This window comes from Epinephelus moara, chromosome 9 (assembly GCF_006386435.1).
Source record: "Epinephelus moara isolate mb chromosome 9, YSFRI_EMoa_1.0, whole genome shotgun sequence".
In the NCBI taxonomy this organism is placed as follows: Eukaryota; Metazoa; Chordata; class Actinopteri; order Perciformes; family Serranidae; genus Epinephelus; species Epinephelus moara.
In genome coordinates, this window is record NC_065514.1 from 26,659,450 (window position 1) to 26,686,474 (window position 27,025).

At 45.4% G+C, this 27,025-nt stretch overlaps 1 protein-coding gene across 1 annotated transcript; it reads left to right on the top strand.

Moving 5' to 3' along the window:
* Nucleotides 1-331: 331 nt before the first annotated feature.
* Nucleotides 332-25,561, top strand: notch1a (notch receptor 1a). The gene is made up of 34 exons (XM_050052901.1): nucleotides 332-593; nucleotides 1,763-1,844; nucleotides 9,640-9,902; nucleotides 9,988-10,326; nucleotides 11,363-11,485; nucleotides 12,479-12,712; nucleotides 12,818-12,973; nucleotides 13,070-13,255; nucleotides 13,393-13,506; nucleotides 14,130-14,243; nucleotides 14,336-14,569; nucleotides 14,661-14,771; nucleotides 15,977-16,169; nucleotides 16,349-16,494; nucleotides 16,617-16,730; nucleotides 17,307-17,426; nucleotides 17,551-17,703; nucleotides 17,798-18,026; nucleotides 18,123-18,324; nucleotides 18,439-18,592; nucleotides 18,715-18,899; nucleotides 19,032-19,164; nucleotides 19,279-19,536; nucleotides 19,647-19,759; nucleotides 19,863-20,434; nucleotides 20,543-20,983; nucleotides 21,085-21,230; nucleotides 21,329-21,542; nucleotides 21,684-21,768; nucleotides 21,884-22,046; nucleotides 22,175-22,473; nucleotides 22,593-22,740; nucleotides 22,844-22,941; nucleotides 23,032-25,561. Exons 1-34 carry the CDS (start codon nucleotides 536-538, stop codon nucleotides 24,283-24,285), a joined length of 7,434 nt encoding a protein of 2,477 aa, XP_049908858.1. The 5' UTR covers nucleotides 332-535; the 3' UTR covers nucleotides 24,286-25,561.
* Nucleotides 25,562-27,025: the final 1,464 nt, after the last annotated feature.

The window sequence follows — 27,025 nt, forward strand, 5'->3', positions numbered from 1 at the left end:
GCTGTCAGAGAAAGAAGTGTGGTGGGGCAAACGTGCAATATTCCCCTCTGAAATGTTGAAGAATACAGAGATAAGAGCAGAGAATTGAAATAATGAAGTAGGCCTACCTCTAATTTGTACTTAACAGAAGGATAAAGTACTCAAGTAAATGTATTTAGTTATTTTCCACCACTGTCTGATGATAATAACTTCACAACTGGACAGTGAGGGGGAATGACTATGTGTTCCTCCTGCGTGAGTAGAGAGAGAGGCAGCTTTTATTTGGCCTGAGGAGGAGGAGAGGGGGGAGGAGGACAAGGGGAGGAACTTGCAGAGTTGCCTGCAGATTTCATTGAGAACTCGGAAAGCACCAGGTTAACATCTATGAGCTGAGTCCTCTTGAAGACTTTTTCTCTCTTTCCTCTCACTGTTGGATTTATCTTTTTTTTCCACGAGGATATTTATTTCAAGCCAACATCTGGAGTGTAACCCAAACTGCGGATCTATGCCAACCCTACGTGGGAGTCAACGACATTTGTGAAGTTGAACAGGAGGAATGTATCGTTTCTTTGTGAAACTAACATTTCTGATTCCTGCAATCGTCATCTCACAAGGTAAAACGCCTCTAAAATGATTTGTGTTGCAGAGAGTCGGGCTGCAGAGCATGACACAGTCAGTCAGGAAGGAAACCTCGAAGAATTGAAATTAGACTTTGATGAAGTTAGTAAATTAATGGTTGTAGTCATCTGATCAGCACTGTGGGGTTTTTTTTAACTGCTGTAGGAGTTTGAGCTGACGACTGGAAACTGATGAAATCTAATAAATCCCTCAGAAACCTTTATTGAGTTACTTTAAGAGCCTTTCTCGGTCGTGGGAATGAATTCACTACAAGTGCAGGAGCCAAATGTGCGGTGCGCTTGGCTGCTGACTTCCCCTGTGTGTGTACGCATGTGAAAGTTATTTTACACAAGTTAACTGTTTGCTTTGTCTGCACAGGCAGTCATACTGTTTGGCACTTTAAATACAACAATTAGTTGTAATTAAAAGACTTATTAAGTTGACCAAAACGGTTAAATTTCTCTTTTAGATTTTCAGTCTTGTCACTTTATTTACCTATATAGTTTTATTTAAAAATATTTGGTTGCAGGTCTTAAATTGTTCTGAGAACCGGTTTTAAATAACATGCGAGATAATGGAAGCGGGTGCGTGTGTTGGGCCGGGGGACGCGGTGGGAGGGGGGCACCTTTTGTCTGCATGTGTGGGAGAGTGTTGTGAGTGAGGGGGGGTGGAGGAGGTGCTGTTATTCCCGTCTGCCGGTAAACAATGCCCGAGGAGAGTGTTTTATGGCTCGTGCTGGACTCTGATTTCTTTTGTTGCGCATGCTGAGCCCCGCAGCTGCTGCGCTTTCCCCGCAAAAGCGTGCGCCCCCCCCCCCCCCACACACACACACACACCCCTCCCCAGCACCCCTCCCCAAAAGCCACGCACCACGCGCTCTGGCCTCACCGGTGTCCACAACAAGGGCTTCCCAATATCCCCCACGGACAACTGTGTAACAAATCGATTCAAAGATTAGGATGTGCACGCGCATGTGTACATTAAAAAAATCCAGTGAATAAAGATGTATTAAAGAATTCACTGATGAATAATTTCCCACTTATAATTCCAACTCTGCCTAATCCTTGTTAATCCTAACAGCTAGTTTAACGGTGCAGGTTTTACACATGCTGTTTGCCTCCTCAGCTCATGATGTGTTTTAATATTTTTTTTATGCGCTCAACAGGTCTAAAATGCTCCCTGCCCACTGAATCATGCCTGAATGGAGGAAGATGTGAAGCCACCTCTAATGGAAATGGAGAATGCAAGTAAGTAAAGAGACTAAAAAGCAGCAGCAGCTTGATGCAACAGATGTTTTCACTGCAGACCACCTCAGAATAATAGCATTTCCTGTTATCTTTTTGTGCTATGTGAGTGGATTTGGTGCAGCCTTAGAAGTGCAGTGTGGTGTAATTTTTGGTACTTGAAAGTGCTTTTTGGTTGGAAAGAAAAAAAGGGGCCACATATTCCCCCCTTTCATTCCAGCCTTTGAGCGGGCCCCGTGCCCAGCAACCAGAGGCCCTCGAGTTTCTTCTGGGCTGGTGTGCTCCTGTACCGCTCCGGGAGCCGCATTGCTCTGTGAGGGCCGCACACATTCCCGAAAAAGAAAAGAGTTTTAAGAAGTGAAGGAATAAAAAAAAAAGAGAGTGCAGTTCCCGAGAGGTGAGAGAAGGGGTAGCTGGACAAAAGCCCACCCCTCCTCAATCAGTAGGCCCGTTAATGAATGCAAGACCCCTTCAGCAGCAAAGTGAGAGGACGCGTCCAGTCCTAAATCTTGTTTTTCTGCCCTTTCATGGGCGACAGCTGGGGCTCGCCCGCCGCCCGTCACCCATTGTCCTGCAGTCAGAATAATGCTGTGTGACTAATCTGAGTGGGGCTTCCCATCATGCCACAGCCACCCCAAACACCACAACACACACCAAAACCCCTGCCACAACCCCCACCCCCCTCTCCAAAAGGCTTGTCTCCTGCTTTCTGAATGGACCCCTCCATCTCCATCTCCACCCCCCAACCTTACCCGCTTGTGATCTCCATTAGAAAGCCAGATGGCTGTGAAATGTAATTGGATTGGATGTCAAGAGAGTGAGATTAATTGGAATAAAGTGCAGAAATTTGAAGGCAAACAAGTGGGAACAGACAGAGAGGCAGATTGCGTGCTATTTGTTTAGGCTATGGATCGGTGTTAATAGTTTGTGGGTGAGACATTTGATATGCCAACATTCCCTTCAGCTGACCTACATGTAAGTCTGTGAGCTTCCTGATTCACCTAGAATGATCTTGTGCAAGAAGACAAAAGAGGATCTTAGTTTTTATAGTTTTTAGGTTTTACTCTCTGAGGAGACAAAAGCTTTTTTTTTTTTAACTGTGTTAAAATGTTTATGGTGATTTCCAGTTGTGGCTTCATATTTAACTGTGAAGACGCTCAGGGGTGGCCTGGTTTACCCTCAGGGCATGTGGTCATGCAGGCGCTTCTCAGCTCTGCAGGGACAAGGGGGAGCTATTGAAGAACCCACGCTGCTAGCCCTGGGCCACCAATTCACAACCTGCACACTCCACACACACACACACACACACACACACACACACACACACACACACACACAGACCCCCGCACGTGTGCACACAGAAACTCCCTCCACCCTCCTCCTCCACAAAGCTGTTATTGTGGTCTCCATCTCTGCTCGGCCCAATTAAAAACAGACAGGATAAGAGCATCACTTCACCCACCCTCGCCCGCTCTTCCTCCTTGCTTTTCCTCCCATTAATCATTCATCCCTGCCAAGCTGAGCAGCCATCAGTCACGGGGTGCACTGAGGATTCAGTCAGTGCTCAGGGGTCAGAGTGTAGCGTCTATTACCAAGAGGGCTTCCAATACTTTTATACTTTTTACCGTCATTGTTTGGATTCTGTGCCACGTTAACTGGCAGGTTTGCTTAGGAGTTGTGTGCTGACATAAGTGGAAAGTCCAGCTGAGGAAACTGATGTTTTGCTCACCGGTTGAAAAGAAGTATAAGCTGGCAGTGTGATGACACACTGCCCCAAATTCAGACTCGGGTTGAGTTTCATGAGGTTAAGTTCTTGTCATGCAATGTTAAATGGAAAGTGAAATGCTAAAATGCTTTTAAACTCACATATGCAGATCATGAAGTTACCGATTGCAGCATTGTCATGCTGCACACTGAGGTTTTGCTGCAGCAGTGTATCAAAGCATGTGGTGACACAGATTTTAAGTGGTATGGTAGATTTAAATCCTCTTTCAGCACAGTTCCCAAGCGTGTGAGAACAGAGAGTGAAATCACATGCTGGCATAGAGAACAAGGTTAGGCTTGGTGTAAACTGTTGTAATCAGATGTCTTACGGATGGGTTTAGTGGGATTATGATCGTGTCGAGACAAAACTGGAATCCCACCGCCCCGTCCTGCAGAAAGGATTTTTTCTGTCCTTCCTGATTCTAAAAAGAGTCATCCTTAATTTAAATCTTTCCAATGCAGATCCCCCCCAAAACAGGAACTTGCTTGTGTCCTGTTTATTACATGGATGCTTATTTATCTCCTTGAGGTTGAGGGGACTAACCTGTAAGCATCCCAGAAAGGCAGAGAGTAGAAACAATAGACATGTGGGGATTTCATTAAAAAGAGGTTTTAGGTTGTAAAACAAAGCTAAATTATAATCTCCCATGAATTATGTAGCTCATTATCATACAACCACAACAAAAATCATAGATGAGACCTCCATTCTGCCTTTGGACAAACATCATGGCGTCTTTTTTAATCCGTAGAACTTAGATGTGGAATAGAAATTTTGTTTGTTTGACTGAAGACATCAGCAGTTATCTTCTTTTCATGTTTCTCCTTATGTGCAACGTTATACTTCTTTTTAAGGTTGCCATGCTTCGATTGTGAAAATCACATTTGCTCCACAGATTAATTCGTCATAATAAAAAGTTCTCAGTTTGGGGAAAATCAGAATCAGGTCTAGACTCACTTCAGTTTGTGGTGGTACTAGACACACGGAAACAACGAGACACTGTAATGGGGAAGCACTCGGTCATGATTCTGTGAACCAAAAGGTTATCTTAAGGTCTGGGGCTTCCTGTTTCCCATGCAGCTGTAGTCATCGTGTTATGTAGGCTGCTTAAAAACATGCAAGGGCACAGCGTTGTGTGAGTCAAATTTAGTTTCCATCTGTGAGACAGTGACGAGGGCACAGCGAGGTTAAAAGGTTGTCGCTCCTAACCCTGCCTTTGCATGGCTGACTTGAGTGTCGATGCTGCTTTGCTGAAATAGACACTGTTTTTGGTCTGAGGTGAGTGTTAATAATAAACCCTGAAAACATCTCAACTGTCTCGCTGCATGTTTCAAACACTGCAAGACGTCTGACAGAAATAGCGTCAGAAAATTGAAAGTCTTTAGTGGTCAGTGCAGTCAGACCTCTGTGACCTTGCACAGAGCTGTCTGGTATTGCATATTGATGATAAAATGTCTCACCCGTAGAGACTGTCTAGAGCGAGCAGCCCAGCTCTGCTAAAAGACGTCCCACTCTCCCTCAAGAAGGAATGTCGCTCTTCATTTGTCCTCCTATAGGATTACCGAGCAGGTCTCTGTTAAGGCTCAGCTCCATGAGGGCTTAAGAGAATCAGGTGCATGGCTGGGTCAAGTGTGCCTGTTGGTGTGGGGCTTTTATTGGGGTTTAAGCACTAAGGCTGCCACTCCCCTGGTTGGGCCCATTCCCTAGATGCCAGGGCCCCCCGATACAGCAGTGAATGCTGTTGGAGGGACGCAGTGTTTTAACTTAACGTTGATTTTGAGTTAAAGAGCAAAAAGCTACTGTGGAGAAAACCTTCGATACGTAGACACATATTTCCCCCTCATTTAGCATTAGCAGCCGGGGCCCCTGAGTAGACTGGGCAGTGATGAGGATCCTGTGAGTCTGGAGATCCTCAGAGCGGGGCCATCAAAGCTGTGCTGTCACAGCACAGAGATAAGACACTATTTGGCTGTAGTGGGTGCTGACAGTTCACATGCACCAACATAGGCTGTCAAATGTAGAAACACCAACTATTCTGGCAGGTCAGTGTTGCACCACAGGACATGTTTTAGATGCTTATGTGTATGTAGGCGGTCACGAAAATTCCATTATGTACTTATCAAGATCAGCAAAAACGATCAAGGTCTTGTCCCTATATTGTACAATAATGCCCCTGTATTCATATGTGTTTGTTTACATGACAGTGTAACCACAATTTTAGCAGCTAACAGCAGGGGTTTCCTGACCATTACAAGACTCAGAAGCAGGGCCTCAGTGTTTCTTTGTCACAGCGCCTAAGTTGAATGAACAGAAAAAAACTATGCTGAGACAAGTTTTGCTGTCATTTCTGGCCAAATCAAAAGTTTATTGCTCTTTGACAGGGTGTACCTGCATTATTATGCTATTATATTGTCATTATATAAGTAGACAATTACTTAATTACATCTAAAAGAGGAAATGTTATCAAGTAGTTACTGCTTATTATATTTAAAGGAGAGCTACGGCCATTTCCAGAATTCATACATGTATTCCTTCGGTCTAAGACGGTCTAAAATATCAGTAAACTCTCACAAATCCTAAAGCTGGAGTGCTAAAATTCTAATTTTTGACGTCATAGGATATAAAATGTTGAACTGCTCAATAGACAATGATTTGGCAAAAGTGTTATAGCTGACACTGAGAGCACTCAGGGGGATGTCCTGAATACGTGGGTACTTTTTCTGGTTCAGAGCTGAGAGCACTACAATAGAATGAAGCTCATTTGGTTATTAAAAAAGGAAACAAACAAAATCAGGCTCTCATTCATTGTCAGTGGAGCAAACTTTATACCCTGTGACATCACAAGTTTGAGGCCTACATCTCTGGTTTCTGGCTTTGGGAGAGAAATGTTGGAATTCCTAATTCAGGTGGTGTTCCACATTAATGTCACCATGTTACAAATTACGAGAGACAAAAAAGACTGGGAAGAACTGAGGATGCTGCGGTTACATGTTATGTACCGACCTGATTAGTGGTAACCTGAGTACTGGCCTCTGGAGACTGGAGGTACTTAAGCAGATGTGTTGTCACTGATAACCATCATATGCAGTGCAGTGGCAGGCAGGTGCTTTTCCTTGTTTGGCCGTGAGGTGGGATGTCTCTGTGAGTCTGCCGTCAGTAGAGCAAAATCTATCACTCACTCCCACAGAGACGCCGCTGAAGTTATGACCTGGGTGTTTGTTAACTGGTATTTTGTGTGTGAAAGTGATCTTGTGGTCATTAGTGAAGCAGGTGTTCAGTTCTTGTCACTGTGGCTGACCCTCATAAATCTCCCCTCTTCAGTCCTTTTAGAGAATGAGACAGGAAATGACTTAATCAATAACAAAATTATCTCTTTATGAGCTTTCTTTCTTTGAACTCTTATTACTTGTAGAGCATTTTTTATTTTGAATTCCACTAAGAAAACACAATATTTGAAATTCATACTTTTTCTGTACTGTTTAACTTTATACTGTTGTGAAAGTACACCTTGAAAGACAGAACTTTTCTTAAGAATTTGCTCACTTGCTTGAACAATTCACATGTATGCAGCCACTGTGCATGTGTTTATTTACAGTGTTCATCTGCCTCTGCAGTATTAAAACCACTGATCCTTGCAAAGTGTACATCAGTCTTTGTGGTGGCAGTTCAGAGCTCTCTAGGTCGCTACATTTCTCATTTCCTCTAGCAGAGCTCCACTGCTCTGTTCTTGGTCTTACGAACAGATGTGGGCCACGGGGGTCAGATCTTGGCTAATGATTAGACACATCCATGAGAACATCAGACAAAATTAATGAGGAGGAGAGGGCAGAAACAAATGGCCACTCAAAAAGATAAAAGAGAGGAGTGAGTGTTAAAGAGGAGAAAGATGATGATCTTGTACTTTCAGTCACATCATAAAGCAAAACCAAGAGTGTGGAACTTACTCACACACATAATTACTGTATGCCACCCTCAGTCATTTACATAAGATTTTCCACAGCGGTGGCATTTCCAGCTCACAGTGGGGCTGGTTTTGTGACGGAGGATAAAGTCACCCCCAGAGTGGCAGATGGTAGATCAGGCCCAGCGGGAGTGAAGAGAGAGGGGAGAGAAGGCAAAGAGGCCGTCCCACAGTCACAAAAGTGTTTGGGGTCAGAGGTCGGGGAAGCATCTGCTCTGGCCTGAGGGGACATTGCATCGCCGGGAGAGACCTGTTGCCGTGGTGTGTGCTGCTTTAGCTCTTCAGCGTGTGGGTGGATCTTTATCTGTGACTGGGCTGACTTTGGGACAAAGGGGATCTATTACAGTTAGTTAGCGTGGGATGACACACACGAGTGCACACACACCATTAATAATAACATCTGTTTTATCAGTCTTTACCGAAACTGAGGATTTTATATGGAAACAGTGAATCGCTCAGTGATTATTCAGTGTTTTTTTAAGACAAAGTGCAGTGGGAAGCAGGGAAACTTCAAAGCTGCCACAAATGCTTTTACAATCTTCTGCCAATTGCAACTGTCTGGGCTCCCTGTGGGGCTCATGGCACTGTTAAAAACTCCCCTGATTGGTCTCACCTAACTAAGTCAACAAGGGAGTTTTCAACAGTCCCATGTGACATAAGGGGAACGCTGTAAAAAGCAAACTGCTGGGAGTTGTAAAAAAAATCCACACAGGAGAGAAACGAGAAAACAAAGCAATGAAAATATGAGCTGAAACAGACACATGCTGGAGACCGGAGGGATAGAGGATTCAGTATCAGGGTAGAAAAACAAGGAAATCAAAAGAGGAACAGGTAAGGAAGAGAGGAATTAAGAATGAGTGCGGTGGTTGAGAAGGTGGGGGCGAAGAGACAGAAGTTGCAACAGCTGACTTCACATGGGTTCTTTATGTCCCTGGAGAAGAGGTTGGCTTGTCAGCACCCCCCATCTGACAAGGGGACAGAGGGGAGGGAGGGAGGAGGGATAAGCAGGGGGGGAGGAGGAGGAGCCCTGTCCAACAGCTGCCTTCATTAACATGCGCACCTGCTCCCTGTGGAGATACTCGGAGGCCAACAGATGCCCTCCCTTACACATAAACATTCACACGCTCATATGCACAACTACACACTCCCACACAAGCCCCAATTCAAACATAAATACTTTTTTTTTTGCTGACTTTAAATGCTCCTGCACGTGACAGACAGGACTTTGCTGGTAGGTACATGCTGCATATCAGATGATGGCTGAGCAGCAGGGCTGTAAATTTTGTTTCAAGACTGGGGGTTGTAACCCAGGAAGTTTTGAGCGTTAAAACAAGTAATTTCCTGCTTTGGTGAATTTTTCTACACCAATTTTTGCCCCTTCAGCATCAATTTATGGTGGAGTGTTTTAATTTTATCAAAATAAAAGTCCTCTGCTACTTCCATGTTTTTATTGGTTGGGACAAATGTACACGTTCTTAATATTGAGAGGGCCGTGACCCCTGCATCTGACCCAAAATCTGGAGATTAATATTGGTGAATTCCTTGTAGTTTTTTTTTTAGGAAGGAGGCCACATTACTACCCCGACACTACCACTTCTCTTTAGTCAATTTAAGTTATGTGACTGTAGCAGCATGCATCCTCAGTCTGGATGGTTGGGAGGGAACCCAGGGGCTTAGGGCCTGAATGCAGTGCTTCATATAGGACACCCAGAGCCGGCTCAGTCCCCTTGATCTCTACAGTCATTCAGGATGAGTGTGGACAGCATGGGGGCCAAAGGTAGATGGGAACGGGCTGCTATGGCCCGACTATTTAGTGGTGTCTGTTGTCCCGGCAGAATGTGTTTTCAAGGTTCTGAGGGAGTCTAATCCAGAGAGACACACTAGAACAACATGCTGTCCCTGTCCGGCTGCAGTGGGACTTTCCTGGGCGGGAAACTTTTAGTCCCTCTTCACTACTCCCTCCTCCCACTGCACCCTTATTTCACCTTTTGTTCAGATAATTGCTCACACGAATTAAAAAAAAAAGATCCTGTTTTCTAATCATCACTGTTTCCCCCTTCACTGTCTCCTCCCAGGTGTCCCAGTGACTATGTAGGCAATCGGTGCCAGTATCCAAGCCCCTGCAGCCCATCACCCTGCCGCAATGGTGGCGAGTGCCGGGCTGTTTCCCATGGCAACACATTTGATTTCCGCTGCGTGTGCCGCCTGGGTTTCACTGACCGGCTCTGCCTGACCCCCATCAACCACGCCTGCATGAGCTCCCCCTGTCGCAATGGAGGAACATGTGATCTCATTACCCTCTCTGCTTTCCGCTGCCGCTGCCCACCTGGCTGGTCAGGTATGTAGATATAATGTTATGACATACTTTTATTTTGACCTCTCCTTTCACCATGAACCATAATGATTAATATTTTATTTTAAAGGTAAAACCTGCCAGCTCGCCAACCCATGTGCTTCCAATCCCTGCGCAAACGGCGGTCAGTGCTCAGCCTTCGATTCCACCTACATCTGCACCTGCCCACCTGCCTTCCATGGTCAAACCTGCAAGCAAGACGTCAACGAGTGCGCCCAGACTCCCTCTCCCTGTCTCAATGGTGGTGTTTGTGTGAACGAGGTGGGCTCATACAACTGCCGCTGTCCTCAAGAGTACACTGGCCAACACTGTGAGACCCCCTACTTGCCATGCAGCCCCTCACCATGCCAGAATGGAGGCACCTGTGTCCAGAAGGGAGACACCACCTACGACTGTAGCTGCCTGCCAGGTAACACACAAACATATATCTACACATAAATGAGCAGAAAAACATTTTTTATGTTGACATATGGAGTTGCATATGGATAGTGCTGCAACAAAACCCACACTTCTGTTTTCCTATTACATCAGTTGACCTAAAAACCAGCCTGTTGTTGTAGTAATATCTGATCGAGTGGAATGGCTAGTCTCTGGTTCCCCTCCTCCCATCTCTCCCTGCCAGCCTCCACTGGCAGGATGCAGTCACACAGACGTTTCCTTCTGATAATCACCAGCAAGCCCCCACAACACCAGGCGTACACACATACAACGTATAGATATACACAACCTATTCATGAGGTCACACACACACACACACAAAAATCCCTCTTGTTTTTCTGTTAAATACAGCCGGTCTGTTTGGCGTCTTCATTGTGTTGGCACCCAAAGCTGTTGCAGAGTTGTGTAAAACTTTGGTTAATTTTGAGCATATGTGGTTACTGCTGCTAGAGGCAGGACTGCAGCTGTGAAGAATTTATCCTCTCCAAAACCCATCGTACTAAGCGCATTTCTATTTCTCTGAAAGGTTCATTATGTGGTCATCATGTAAGCTTTTAGCCGCCTGTGTTATTGACTGACTGAGTGCTCATGACCAGCACGGAGCAAGTTGTTTAGATATGCAGATGAATGAGGGATATTGTGGGGTTGTGTGTTAAAGTTTAACCCATGCTGTGTGTCTCTCGTGGGTGTCCGTGCTGGAATGCGGCGAGATAGCGAAGCTGCACGGGCACCTGCAGAGCTGCGAGTTGATAGTTAATCAGAGTATCGTTGCTGTAAAACACCCACTCAATCCTTTGATGTTTGAGGAGGATACAAGTCGCTCTATCATCTGCAGGGCATTAAAACAATCTGCCGCAAGGATATAGAGAGCTTATCTCTCTCTTAAGTGCACACTGATAACAAGAGGAAGAAAGTGTCTAACCAAGAGCAAATGTTGCGAGATCTATTTCTATGTATTTGTTACTCTCCACTTTTTTTAACACCTTCCTTGTTCTCTCCCTGTTTAGGCTTCACCGGTCAGCACTGTGAGCATAACATCGATGATTGTCCAGGCCACGGCTGCCAGAATGGTGGTGTGTGCGTGGATGGTGTGAATACCTATAACTGCCAGTGCCCACCTCATTACACAGGTGACCTTTTGCTTTAAGTTTGTTTTTTTTTGTTCTAACTAATACTTCACCACCAAAGAGATGATTTGTATATCAATTACTTATCCTGTATTACATTGAATTCATAAATAAAATGTTGTTTTTCTTGCATGCCTCTGGTAAAGAAAGAAAATATAAAAAAGAAAGAAAAATTCCTAATTGATTGGAGTAAAAGGGGTCCGTGTTTATGAACAGTAAAAGTATATATCAAAACATCTGTTTACAAACTCACAGTACTAGTGCAGTATATTCCAAGTCTCATTTATCCAGTAGTATGCTCAGTACTTCCGGAACAGACTGACAGAAGCAGATGGAAAGTGAAACTTATCTAGGCGCTCTTCAAAGCCAGACTCCATTGGAAAAAGCAGTAGTTTTACCTCGCTGAACACAGGAGCTCCTGGTTTACCACTGCCCCAATCACTTAGATTGCTTGTGCTTTTGTGTGACTTTGGTGTTCTAAAGGGGTTGTTCGGATTCACCAAATTCACAGAATAACACAAACATACTACAGATGGAGGCAGCAGTAGTCCAGCAGCTCCTGTGTTCAGTGAGGTAAAATTACTGTTTTTGTCAGTGGAGTCTGGCTTTGAGGAGGGCATAGACAAGTTTCACTTTTAGTTCAGTTCCCCATCAAAAAGAGCTGTTTTTTGGTTAAGTATTGAGCACATGACTGCATAACTGAGACTTGGATTATACTGCATGAGTTGCGTGACAGTTTGCAAACAGATGTTTTGATATAGTTTTGCTGTTGTTAAACGTGGACCCCTATGACTTCAGTTCATAAAAAAATCATCAGTTTTTGAATTCTTCCTTTACCAGAGGCATGCGAGAAAAACAATGTTTTCTTTACAAACTCAATGTAACAGGGGGTGAGTAATTGATATACAAATGGTCTTTTAAATCACAAAAGTTCAGAAAAAAAAAACATTTACAAACTTCCCCTCACACTGTCTTTTTTTAAAATATGTGTTTCAGGTCAATATTGCACAGAAAATGTGGACGAGTGTGAGCTGATGCCCAACGCATGCCAGAATGGAGGGACGTGCCATGACACTCACGGCAGCTACCACTGCGTCTGTGTCAATGGGTGGACAGGTGACGACTGCAGCGAGAACATCGACGACTGTGCCAGCGCTGCTTGTTACCATGGCGCTACCTGCCATGACCGCGTGGCCTCCTTCTTCTGCGAGTGTCCTCATGGGCGCACAGGTACGACTATCCATGGCTAATCCAGACACACAGATTTTAATCCTGATGAAATAATTTAACATAATGATACAGTTTAATGAGAATATGTTCTTGTGGTGCTCACAGGTTTGCTGTGCCACCTTGATGACGCCTGCATCAGCAATCCATGTCAAAAGGGCTCCAACTGTGACACCAATCCAGTCAATGGCAAGGCGATCTGCACCTGTCCCCCAGGTTATACCGGGTCAGCCTGCAACCTGGATATTGACGAGTGCTCCCTTGGTAAGTTATAAAGTCAACTGTCTCTTCTGGTATAGTTTAGACATTATTATGCTTAAAATATCAGATGTATGACAACTTGTATGTTAAATATTGTAGGTGCCAACCCTTGTGAACACGGCGGTCGCTGCCTCAACACCAAAGGCTCTTTCCAGTGCAAGTGTCTTCAGGGGTATGAAGGACCTCGTTGTGAAATGGACGTCAACGAATGCATGTCTAATCCTTGCCACAATGATGCCACCTGCCTGGATCAGATTGGAGGGTTCCACTGCATCTGCATGCCAGGTAAGAGCATTGGAGAGAAAAGCGGGAAATGCATGAATTTTTGTCATTTTGAACCATTATTAAACCTTGGAACAAAGGGTAAGAAAAGAAAACATGATTTGACTGATAACTTTCCTTATGTGTATGTGGGTTTTCAGGATACGAGGGTGTCTTCTGCCACATCAACACAGATGAGTGTGCCAGCCAGCCTTGTCTCAACAATGGCAAGTGCATCGACAAGATCAACTCCTTCCACTGCGAGTGCCCCAAAGGTGAGAAAATGTCAGGGAATGTGTAAGATGATAGAGCTAATGGAGTAAAAGAAACAGGTTCTGGCATCCCTTGGGTGTCTTTTTTTTAGTCAGACAATGAGGGCAGAGAAGAGGCTATAAAGAGTGGATCATTAACTTAGCTAGCAATGAGTATAGCACGCCATATATGGTTCACAGGTTGAATGTAAATGATTTACTTCCTCTAATAGTGTCACTGAAGGGTTTTCGGGTGAACAGGGCAGAGCAGATCAGATTGCAGGAACATTAGCATATTTGGCGGGCATGAGAGTTTGTGTTAGAGCTTAGCGCCAAACTTGGGGGAGGGCGGGATTGGTTTATGGCCGGTGAGCTGGAGGCCATTGTGTTGTGGTTTGAAAGAAAGATTTCACTGCACAGTAAGAGCCGAAGAGGAGGAGGAGGAGGGGGTGGATGGAGTGTTGTGGAGTGGTTCGTTAAGACCTGCAGTGTCCTGCAGACCTACTTCAGATGCAAATTAGTTTTTCTCCTCTCCATTGTTGCGTTACGCACACAGTAGTTATGACTTACAGAATATAACTTTATGTTTCAAACATTTAAGCAATAATCTGAAGTTTAATTTTGCAATTTGATCGTTGCATATGCAGGTTTTTCGGGGAGTCTGTGTCAGGTGGACATTGACGAGTGTGCCAGCACCCCCTGCAAGAATGGAGCTAAGTGTACTGATGGTCCCAACAAGTACACCTGCGAATGTGCTGAAGGTAAAACTAAGATTTTTTTTTGCAAATTTCTTCCATTTTTTTCTAGTATCTCTCCCAGTGAACATGAGTACTTACTCTCTTTTCCTTTGCAGGTTACACAGGGCAGCACTGTGAGACTGACATCAACGAGTGCTACTCTGACCCCTGCCACTACGGCACCTGTAAGGATGGCCTAGCCTCCTTCACCTGCTACTGCCGCCCTGGCTACACTGGCCGCCTATGTGAGACCAACATCAACGAGTGTCTAAGCCAGCCCTGCAAGAATGGTGGCACCTGCCAGGACAGGGAGAACACATATATCTGTGCTTGCCCCAAAGGCACTGCAGGTAAGACTCTCAACATCTTCATTCAGATTCTTGCTGTTAAATTTTTTGAGATGTTCCCGATATCCTTGCTTACACATGCTCTAATCGACAGGTTTCAATTGTGAGGTGAACCTGGACGACTGTAAGAGCAAACCCTGCGACTACGGGAGGTGCATCGACAAAATCAACGGCTATGAGTGTGCATGTGAGCCCGGCTACACAGGTGAGCACTGGGTGGAGTTTACAGGTGCAGGGGGGTGGTCCCCTGAGCTTTGGGAGGGGCAGGTAGGACAGGTGGCTGGCGGGTCCACTCCTGCGGAACAATGGTGTCAGATTGCCTGTGTGGGATGGAGCTGGGGAGGATAGAGAAAGGAACACAGTCCCCAACCTGATACACACAAAACACACACACACACAAAGCGCTAACTTTGTTTGCCATTTGAAAAGCTTGTGACGTTGAGCCTGGAAAGAGTCTGTAAGGTGATACTTTAAAAGGAAAGGAGGCTGGCCTTTAATCACATGTCTGATGTTTAGTAACTGCGTGACAAATCCCATAAATATCCCAAGTGTTTTCCCCTCGCTTACTTCACTGGCACATGTCCACCTGTAATGCACCAGTGTCTAAAACTTTGGTGACAGTCTAATCCCAACAAGTGGACTACTCTTCTTCCCTTTCATGGCCCAGCAGAGCCGGTTCTGACTGGTAGTGGCTGCGTGATTATGCTAGAAGGCTTCTGTGCATCCCTCCTCCTCTTCCTCCCCTCCATCTTTTTGTGCTGACGGGGTGAGTGTGGAGGGCACGGCGGGACTGAGACACAGAGGGACAGAGGACTATTGTAACTGAAGATCAGGCAGTTGGGCCCTCCCCTCCTGATTGATGAAGAGTAGAGGAGGAGGGAGCCGGGTAGGGGATCAGAGGGGGGTTTAATTGTTACTCGGCCGTGTGTGAAATGGGTCTGGCCTTCTGTCCCTGTAAACAGCTCTGGGTGAGGTTAGTTCTCCCTGGATGGGGGGGGGTGGTGTGGTGTGTGTGTGTGTGAATAGGGAGAGTACTGCAGCCCCCTGGCAGCACCTCCCCCGCTCAGATCCAGCTGAAACGCTCCTTCTGCCTATTCAACAGGGCCCCCATTCAATCAATGGCAGAGAGGCAAAAGGGCCTCCAGGGGCCGCCAGGCTAGGCACACATTGGAGCTGCTACAGCTTCTGCCTGTTGAATGTTTAGGGGGTCTTTGGTGTTAGTTCTCTCTATTGTCCAAATGCCACACAGCGCACCTCTGGCTAGCAGCTTATAAGGCCTCAAAGAATCCCATACCAGAGAGCAAAGTGTCCAGCTGTGGGACGTTCCTAATGGCCAGTGAAGATATTCATCAATTTAATCTTTCAAAGGGAATATGTGCTGCATTGTCCTAAAATCTCATTGTCTTACAGGATCAATGTGTAACATCAACATCGATGAGTGTGCCATCAACCCCTGTCACAATGGAGGCACATGCGTCGATGGCATCAACAGCTTTACCTGCCTGTGCCCAGAGGGCTACAACGACGCCACCTGTTTGTCTCAGGTGGACGAATGTGGCAGCAACCCCTGCATCCACGGCCGATGCCAGGACCTCATCAATGGGTGAGCACATATCCAACTTTAACATGAATGAGCTAGGGCTGACCAATTAGTTAATTAATTCAGTATTTTTTTCAGAGTAGTTCAGCCCCAGCTTGAGCAGGAAAGAAAGGTGGCACAAATATAGCTCATTAAATAATAAAAGAAAAAACACTGACCTGACATTTTTCTTTGCACTGAAGCTACAAATGTACCTGTGACTCTGGCTGGAGCGGCCCCAACTGTGACATCAACAACAACGAATGTGAGTCCAACCCATGCATGAACGGGGGAACCTGCAAGGACATGACCAGCGGATACCACTGCACATGCAGAGCCGGCTTCACTGGTCAGTTCTAACTCTCATGATGTCTTGTCACTCCCTGACTTTTCCTTTGCTCACTGAGAGTGAGTGTGTGCCCTGTGAGTCCACATCTAACCCCAGTGTGCTCTCAAATCCTGCCACTGTAGGACCTAACTGCCAAACTAACATCAACGAGTGTGCCTCCAACCCTTGCCTGAACCAGGGCACATGCATCGATGATGTGGCCGGATACAAGTGCAACTGTTTGCTGCCCTACACTGGTATGACACGTAGCTGCTTATTTTTCACACTGCTATCTAGGCTGTTTGATTTAGTTAGCTGTTTGCACAGGTCTGAAAATGAAAAGACAATCTTCCGCTTTCCACACAGGAGACTCCTATCTTGTGTTGTTTTAGAAAACATCACCCAATGGCCACAAACAGGGATGTCTGTTTTTGGCATCTCTGTGTGGAAAGATCTGCTTGTCTGCTTTGCGGGGATAACAGTATGTGTGTGTGTTTTGGAATAACATGCCGCAGTGGCTAATATAAGCCGGAGAGCTGAAGCCTGCTCCAAGCCCTATTCCCACTTCCGCCACTTCCTGTTTCCTGTCTGTGATCGCACAATAGCAGGAAACAGGAAGGCCCTTCCTGTTTGGCTAAGTCATCATGGAAATGGATAAGGAAGTGGGATAGAAACTGGGATTTAGAAATTGATGTCACTCTTCAAAATGAACTCTTTTACAGAGAAACTTTGATTCATTAATATTGTGACTTGGTATTTATTTGAGTTTGAGGCAGTGGCTCCATTTTATCAGTGCAATGCAAACACTGATGTTTTCTTTTCTCTGCCTCCAGGTGAAAACTGTGAGACCCTGCTGGCGCCCTGCAGCGCCAGGCCCTGTAAGAACGGTGGAGTATGTAAGGAGGCTGAAGACTACCAGAGCTTCTCCTGCATCTGCCCTGAAGGATGGCAAGGTATCTATCCACCCATCCATTTCTGTCCCACCTGTTTGTTGTGTAGTTATCAACTACAGCTTTAACCCACACACCCACTGGACAATGTGATTAACTGTTCTTAAACTATCTTTCTCTTCTAAAGGTCAAACATGTGAGATTGATATCAACGAATGTGTGAAGAGCCCATGCCGCAATGGTGCCATCTGCCATAACACCATGGGCGGCTACCAGTGCAAATGTCAGCCAGGTTACACGGGCCAGAAGTGTGAGACCGACACTGATGACTGCAAACCAAGTAAGGAACAGATCAGCGCCGTTGCAAGTTCTCATGTTCTCTACGATTCAAAACAAGAAAATGGTTATATAATTTCCTCTTTTCTGTGTTTCAGATCCCTGCAGTAACGGCGGTCTGTGCCGCGATGGCGTCAACACTTTTACGTGTACCTGTCTGCCCGGGTTTCGAGGCGGCCGATGTGAGCAGGACATAAATGAGTGTGAGAGCAACCCCTGCAGGAATGGCGCCAACTGCACCGACTGTGTCAACAGCTACACCTGCACCTGCCCTCCTGGCTTCAGCGGCATCAACTGTGAGATCAACACCAACGACTGCACTGACAGGTAGCTGACCCTGTTCAAATGTTGTCTGTACTTATTTAACCTGCACAAAGCAAGTCTAGCAATATCTAATAATGTTTTTATCTTGTGTTTCTTCAGCTCTTGCTTCAATGGTGGCACCTGTGTGGATGGAATTAATGCCTTCACCTGCCTGTGTCTACCTGGATTCACTGGGAGCTACTGCCAGTATGATATCAATGAGTGCGACTCCAAACCGTGCCTCAACGGAGGCTCTTGTCTCGACAGTTATGGGACGTACAAGTGCACATGTCCTCATGGCTACATGGGAGTCAATTGTCAGGTAGGGGGACATTTTTTAATCATTAAGGCTATTTGTGTAGGCTCTGTAGGGCTTCATGCATTGCCTCCATTCATATAGACTATTAAGTATTTTCTCTCTTTGTGTCCCTGTTAGAATCTTGTGCGCTGGTGTGATTCATCCCCCTGTAAAAATGGAGGTTCATGCTGGCAGCAGGGAGCCTCCTACACCTGCCAGTGTCAGACTGGATGGACTGGTCTCTATTGTGACATCCCCAGTGTGTCTTGTGAGGTCGCAGCCAAACAGCAAGGTACGTCAACCTGCTGAAAGTTATTTTCTACCATGTGATATAACTTTTATATAAAACTTTTTAAATCTGCAAGTCCTGTGTGTGATTTGACCTTTCTGTAACTCCTTTCTCATTGATTCCAGGGGTGGAGGTGGCTCACCTGTGCAGGAACTCAGGCCAGTGTCTGGATGCTGGAAACACACATTACTGCCGCTGCCAGGCTGGCTACACCGGGAGCTACTGCCAGGAACAAGTGGATGAGTGCTCACCCAATCCTTGCCAGAATGGAGCCTCCTGTACTGATTATCTAGGAGGCTACAGCTGTGAGGTAGGTTGATTTAAATTTAACTTTGAAAAGTACTTTATTGGACAGTTGAAAGTTATTGTAGAAAGTGTAATAATAAAAAACAAAAAACAAAGATAAGTAATTCCTATAATGATTTTTTTCTCTCTCTCACAGTGTGTCCCCGGCTACCACGGCGTGAACTGCTCCAAAGAGATCAATGAATGTCAGTCACAGCCGTGTCAGAATGGAGGCACATGCATCGACCTCATCAACACATACAAGTGCTCCTGTCCAAGAGGAACACAAGGTATATACCTGCAGAGCACATTCAAAGTCATACATCGGCAAAAAAATAATTTCACTAACAAATGAATCCACAAAAATGAGGACGTGGTCTAACCAAGCTTTCTGTTTCCTGTAGGTGTCCACTGTGAGATTAATTTGGATGACTGCACGCCCTCCAGTGACCCACTAACCAATGAGCCCAAGTGCTTTAACAACGGCAAGTGTGTGGACCGCATTGGAGGTTACCAGTGTGTGTGCCCGGCAGGCTATGTAGGCGAGCGCTGTGAAGGTGACGTCAACGAGTGTTTGTCAGGCCCCTGTGACCCCATAGGGTCCTACAACTGCATTCAGCTCACTAACAGCTACCGCTGCGAGTGCCACACTGGATATACAGGTACTGATGTGCATCCAGCAGCACATACCAACATAGCACGACTGCAATATGTCTGTGCGCGGTGTCTACATGGTGTGCAAATGGTGATACATTTTGCTTTTGTCCTCCAGGCCAGCGTTGTGACAAAGTGTTTGACGGCTGTAAAGGAAGACCCTGCAAAAACGGAGGGTCATGCGCTGTTGCCAGTAACACACCTCATGGTTTCATCTGCAAATGTCCACCTGTGAGTACAGTTGTGTGATACACTTCCCTCTTTAACTTTTACTCTCTTTTTTTCCCAAGTGCAGTATAATGATTATAACCTCTGTCATCTTCTGTCTCTCCAGGGCTTCACCGGCTCCTCTTGTGAGTATGATTCTCGCTCCTGCGGGAGTCTGAATTGCAGGAACGGAGGTACTTGTGTGTCAGGACACCTTGGCCCACGCTGCCTTTGTCCACCAACCTTCACTGGGCCCGAGTGCCAGACCCCCACTGACAGCCTCTGCATCTCCAACCCCTGCTACAATGGTGGCACGTGCCAGATCACCACAGACGTGCCTTTCTTCCAGTGCAGCTGTCCTAGCAACTTCAACGGCCTGCTGTGCCACATCCTAGACTATTCCTTTGTTGGGGGGTTTGGCCGCGACATCACTCCGCCTCCGGAAGTGGAGGTGAGCTGCGAGATTCCTCAGTGTGATGAGTGGGCCGGGAACCACATCTGTGACTCGCTGTGCAACAACCACGCCTGTGGCTGGGATGGAGGAGACTGCTCGCTTAATTTTGATGACCCTTGGCAGAACTGCTCTGCGGCATTGCAGTGCTGGCGCTACTTTAACGATGGGAAGTGTGATGGCCAGTGCAACAGCCCTGGGTGTCTCTATGATGGCTTTGATTGTCAGGGACAGGAAGGACAATGCAAGTAAGTCTAGAAAACAATAACAATGCTTGTGTATCATAAAAATATTTTGGGATTTGTCTTATATTTTGTATGTTAGAATGCTTACCCAGTCTCCTGCTTTTCCTCCAGCCCGCTGTATGACCAGTACTGTAAAGACCACTATGCTGACGGTCACTGTGACCAGGGCTGCAACAATGCCGAATGTGAATGGGACGGCCTGGACTGCGCCAACAACATGCCAGAGAAGCTGGCAGACGGGCACTTAGTCCTGGTGGTCCATATTCCTCCGGAGCAGCTTAAAAATCGTTCTTCAGCCTTCCTCCGAGAGCTCAGCAGCGTTCTTCACACCAATGTGGTGTTCCGCCGAGATGCCAAAGGAGAGCCGATGATCTTCCCCTACTACGGCAACGAGCAGGACCTCGTCAAACATAACGTGCTGAAGCGCTCCGCTGATGGTTGGCCCGAGTGGGCTTCCATGCCAGCCAATGTTTTGGGTCAAGTGAAGGAAAGTGTGTCTGCCATGGTTAGCCCGAGGAAACGCAGAGAGCTGGATCCTGTGCAAGTCAAAGGGTAAGGACCACAAGCAATTTTCATGTGTATTTTCATCGGCAGAACATATCCATGATGATTTGTATTTGGATTACGTAATATCAACCTGTTTCTGCTTGTAGGTCTGTGGTCTACCTGGAGATTGACAATCGTCAGTGTTACCAGCAGTCTAGCGAATGCTTCCAGAGCGCCACAGATGTAGCTGCGTTCCTTGGAGCACTGGCCACCAGTGGGAACCTCAATGTTCCCTATATTGAAGCTGTCACCAGTAAGTAACTTGTCTCCAACCCTTTTGTATATATATATATATTCAAAAAGGTCACCAAGTCAAAAACTAAGTAACACTGACTTTGACCATTTTTCCAGGTGTGAGACCGACTCCCACCAGTCAAGAGCTTTACCCTATGTACGTAGTCTTCCTGGGCTTGGCTGCTTTAGGTTTTATCTGCCTTGGTGTTCTGGTGTCTCGCAAGAGGCGGCGAGAGCACGGCCAGCTTTGGTTTCCTGAAGGATTTAAAGCGTCTGAGCCCAGCAAAAAGAAACGCAGAGAGCCGTTGGGGGAGGACTCTGTTGGATTGAGGTAAATAGAAAGAAGGCAGCTATGCTTTAAAGTCTACCTACAGCTGGGTGTTTTCTTAGCCTCAACTGGCAGCAGGCTACTGTGTCATGTGTCCTTTGTATTTGATGTCATGTAACTTAACGCACCTCCTCTTCTCAACAGGCCTATGAAAAACTCTGATATTAATCTTATGGATGACAATCAAAATGAATGGGATGATGAGGATCCAGACTGTAGGCGCTTCAGGGTAAGAAAAAACACTTTGACACGAATCTCCTCTTGTCTAAATAAACTGTGAAACTATCAAGTGTTTTCATGTGTGATACCGATGCTGACATTACGATAATTGGTGTGTCTTTCAGTTTGAGGAGCAGGCCATGTTGGATTTGAGAGACCATACTGACCACAGAAAATGGACACAGCAGCATCTGGATGCAGCCGACCTACGAATTGCATCCATTGCTCCGACCCCTCCACAGGGAGAGATAGAGAATGACTGCATGGATGTAAATGTCAGAGGACCAGGTGTGTACATTTGTTATTATTTGATGATTTACAGAATATTTTGTGTATCATGAAAGATTTTGTAATCTATTAACAATGGTAGACACATGACTGGGAACTCATTACAATCCTCTCCCTTCCTCTTTCAGATGGTTTCACTCCCCTGATGATCGCCTCCTGCAGCGGCGGAGGACTGGAGACTGGTAACAGTGAAGAGGAAGAAGATCCCTCAGCAGAAATCATCTCTGACTTTATTTACCAAGGCGCCAACCTCCACAACCAAACCGACCGCACAGGCGAGACTGCCCTCCACCTGGCTGCTCGCTACGCCCGCTCTGATGCTGCTAAACGCCTCCTGGAGTCCAGCGCAGATGCCAACGTTCAGGACAACATGGGCCGCACTCCGCTTCACGCTGCTGTGGCTGCAGACGCACAAGGAGTGTTCCAGGTAACGTCTTCTTCAACAGGAGTCTTAATATTTCTCCAGGCTTTGATTTCTGATAAATCTCCTGGCTCTGATTTCTGATAAATCCAGCATCTTAACTAAACAAGTCTTTGTCCTTGCAGATCTTAATCCGAAACCGTGCCACTGATCTTGATGCCCGCATGCACGACGGAACAACACCACTGATTCTGGCAGCCCGATTGGCGGTTGAAGGCATGGTGGAGGAGCTTATCAACTGCCACGCTGACGCTAATGCCACCGATGATTCTGGTAGCTAACATTTTATCAACCTATCATCTCCACAGTCCATAAAGATCCCCCCCAGTGTGCTGTTATGATAATCAACCCCCACCTTTTTTTACTCTTCCTGCAGGTAAATCTGCTCTTCACTGGGCTGCGGCTGTAAACAATGTGGAGGCGGCTATGGTGCTGCTGAAAAATGGGGCCAACAAAGACATGCAAGACAACAAGGTATGTGAAATGATGAGATGGAGCTACTTGACACTGTTATATTCACAGTATTGTACTGTATGTATTGATTTTTTTTGGTTTGCTTTGTAGGAAGAGACGCCGCTTTTCCTTGCAGCCCGTGAAGGCAGCTTCGAGACAGCCAAGGTTCTCCTGGAGCACTTTGCCAATCGCGAGATCACCGACCATCTTGACCAGCTGCCTAGAGATATCGCCCAGGAGCGCATGCACCATGACATCGTCCGCCTTCTGGATGAATACAACGTGGTTCGGAGTCCTGGGCTTCACAGTGCCCCCCTAAGCACCTCCAGCCTCTCCCCTCCTCTTTGCTCCCCCAATGACTACCTTAGCAACCTCAAGCCCACCCTGTCCGTCAAGAAGGTTCGCAAACTTAGCGCCGGTGGGAAAGGAGGAAAGGATGGAGGCAAAGATAACAGAATGAAGAAGAAAAAGTCGCTGGATGGGAAGGGGAACTTGCTAGACACGTCAGCTGTCCTCTCCCCGGTTGATTCCCTCGAGTCACCGCATGGCTACCTGTCTGATGTGGCCTCTCCTCCCATGACGTCACCCTTCCAGCAGTCCCCCCCTATGTCTCTAAATCACCTACAAGGCAATGGGGACCATATGGGCCAGATGAGCATGGGTAAGGATATGGGCTGTATGCCTTTTGACCCTAACATGCCCCGTCTCTCCCACATGCCAGTGTCCAGTCCCAGCAGTCAGGGCACAACATCCATAGGTGGCAGCCGAGGAGGCCAGTGTGACTGGATCTCCAGAATGCACCCAGGTGTAGGCCAGCAAGGAGGCTTCACCCAGGCGCCACCCATGTCCCACAACATGATGGGTTCCCTGCATGGCGTCAGCACTGCCACCTTGTCTCAGATCATGGGCTACCAGAATCTGCAGACCAGCCACCTGGGCTCGTCCTCACACATGATGCAGCAGGCTCACTCGCGGCAGCTCCAGCACCAGAACTCCAACTCCGCCACAGCCGGCCAATCTCTCAACCAGAGCTTCCCGAATGTCGAGCTGAACGGCTCTGACATGCCACAAAATAACAGCCGCTCCATGCCCATCCACACCGTGATGCCCCAGGAGACGCAGATCCTCGGCACCCAATTTCTCACCCCACCCTCCCAGCACAGCTACTCTGGCCCCATGGACAACACGCCCAACCACCAGCTACAGGTGCCTGACCACCCGTTTCTAACTCCCTCCCCCGGCTCCCCTGACCAATGGTCCAGCTCGTCTCCACATTCCAACATGTCCGATTGGTCGGAAGGCATCTCAAGCCCGCCTACGAGTATCCATTCGCAGATGAATCTGATCCCAGACCAGTTTAAATAAAGACTTGTAAAATGGACAGAACTCTTTTAGTTTAAAAAATATATATACAAAGTTCCTACAGGAAAGTGTGACGAACCTGTCTCGAGACTGAAGATGCTCCTTTTTTATTATCAGTTTTTATACTAACGATAAGAACAGTTTTAGTAATTTTGTATTTATTTATGTGCTTTTTTTGACCTGAAATATAAAGAAGATGCTTTTATATTTATGCTTTTGTATTTTTTTGTTCTGTTATGTATGGGAAGATTAGAAAGGAGGAGTGTATATCAAAAAGAAGACTCCTAGATGTGTACACTGGCTATTTATTTGTGTCTTGTGTTGCTATGTTCACTGGATTTATTTTAATCTTTCGGTCTTCACAAATTTTTATTTTTGGGATTTGCGTTGCTTTATGTTTGTACAGTTTTTTTTTCAACTTTTATAGATTATTTTAAAATTTTCAGTATTAATTAATTATATTTTAACCTCCTTTGTCTTTTTAAATGACACAGGTTTTGTTACTGAACTACATTTCACTAAGTCTTATCACTGAGTCTGTTAGATGATGATCAAATATATATATATATTAAGTGTCGCCTTTCATGATGTTGCTTTGCTACACTGTCCTTTCGTGGGAAAATGATGAAGAGTAACTGAGCGGAGGTAACAGAGATCTTAAAGCACAGAACAAATATCCCTTATCAGTTGAGAGATGCTTTTTAAAATGAGTGGAAAATGCATCTAAATCAACCTGAGCCTATTTTGTATTGAATAATGGTCTTGGCTGGTGCTGAGTAATTGATTTGTGATCATTTATGATGCAAGGATTGTTTCTTTATTTCATATTGTATCCCAAATCAGTGATTATGGTTACCATGTTTAACCTGTTAAGTGTTAAATTGCAGACCTGTTGTAGAAAAGTTGAAATGTTACATTCGCCATGGTTTAAAATAGTGCCAGCGTGATTTTTGTTTTTCCTAAGAAAAGCAAGGTATTTGTGAGATTTCATGTTAAAATAAAAATGTCTTCAAAGTGGAAACATTGTTTGTCAAAGAAATGGGGACCTTTGTTTGTGTGTTTAACGACATCACCTGCACTTTGTAAGCGAGTGTGGTTTAAGGTGTCTAAATGTCATGTTTTATAAACTAATTCAGAGATAAGAGATGTTTTTAAGAAAAGATGTAATTCAAAAATCAATGTTCATGCAAAGTTGTAGTTTGCAAAGAAGTATTTCCTGATTAAAAAATGTTTTGTAAAAACTGTCTTGATTCAATAAAAAGCTGATGTTAAGCTTTAAGAGATGGCTTCCTGTCTTGTTTCCATTATTTTTCTGAAATGCTATGTGGCTGACAGCTAGCCTCCTCATCTGTGGTTCCTCAAACTGAAAGCAACAAAATTACGAAAAGTGAAGTCACTCTATCACCACAGCTGCTGGTGTCTGTCGCCCTCTGGTGGTGACAGCCTGGTAGTGCCACGGTGAGGACAACATCGCTGCTGATGCTGATGCTAGTTTATTTCAGCTGAGATTTTAGACTTGAGTAAATTTGTGGATGCCACCATTTATATGTTATCCTTTTCCCACACAATCTACATGTTAGAATAGATATTCAGTGGTTATAAAGGTGCATGCTGGATCCTTACAAGAAGACAGAAGTAACTTGTTTAGAGTGATCTGGAAAAGAAAGAGACATGCTTCATATGCATGCATGCTCATCTCTCCACACTTAATGGCATTGTTTAGGTCATCTGGAATAGCTAGTATACATGCATTTTTGATCTCTCTGGTGCTGTATTGTTATCTATGGATAAAGCCATGGACTATGTGGAATCCTGAGTGTGGAAAATCTATTTGTGCATAGCTGAAACTCAATTTGAGTCTTGATTCTCCTCAGTTCAGAGCAGCTCTCCTGTCACACTGTGAAAGGTTACTGTGTCGTCTCTTTCCCTGACAGATGACATTTGAGCCACCAGACCTCTGTCTGTATAAACCTCTTGCTGTGAGCACATGCACAGCAGGCCTCTGAACCACGTGTCATGTTTAGTTGGAAGAAATAATGGGACTAATGATCAGTGAAATCTCATTCAATACTTTTCTGGAGGACTTCAATATCCTTTTAATATGGATAATACAGCCTCATTTTTTATATTCTATAACATTCTCTTTATTCGTAAAAACCTATTAGTTATTGATTGGTCAGCATTAAAGCTGCAGGCTGTGTATCAGTGGACCCATTGTCCATGGTGCTGACCAGAAAACGTAGATGTTCATCAAGCTCTTCTAACAAGGTGGAACATAACAGACTACATTACTACAGCACAGTTCAATTTTGAGTAACTTGCACTTAAGTAGAGTACTTCCATTTTTAGCCACTTCAACATCAAAATGCCAGAGGCAGCTTTTGCACTTTATAATTAAAATGCTGCTTGCATGTTAATGCACCCCTAATAATATGCCAGTGTTATAATATATAATAGCACTGACAGAGGCCAGTCTCCCTACATAATGACTGGTATAATTTCCAGAACACTTGCTGATAATCTTTGTACACCTTAACTAGAGATATTTTTAATGAGGGACTTTGAATGCATATTTTTTTTCCCCACCAAAATATGGCTACTTTTATTTTAGTAAAGCACTTTCCATCACGGACAAAACATATGCCATAGGTTGAAATGTGCAGCTTGACCCGAACTCAAGACTGCTACAATTGTGACAACTGTCTTTATAATCTGTCTTTATATAGCCCCAAATTGTCCAGTA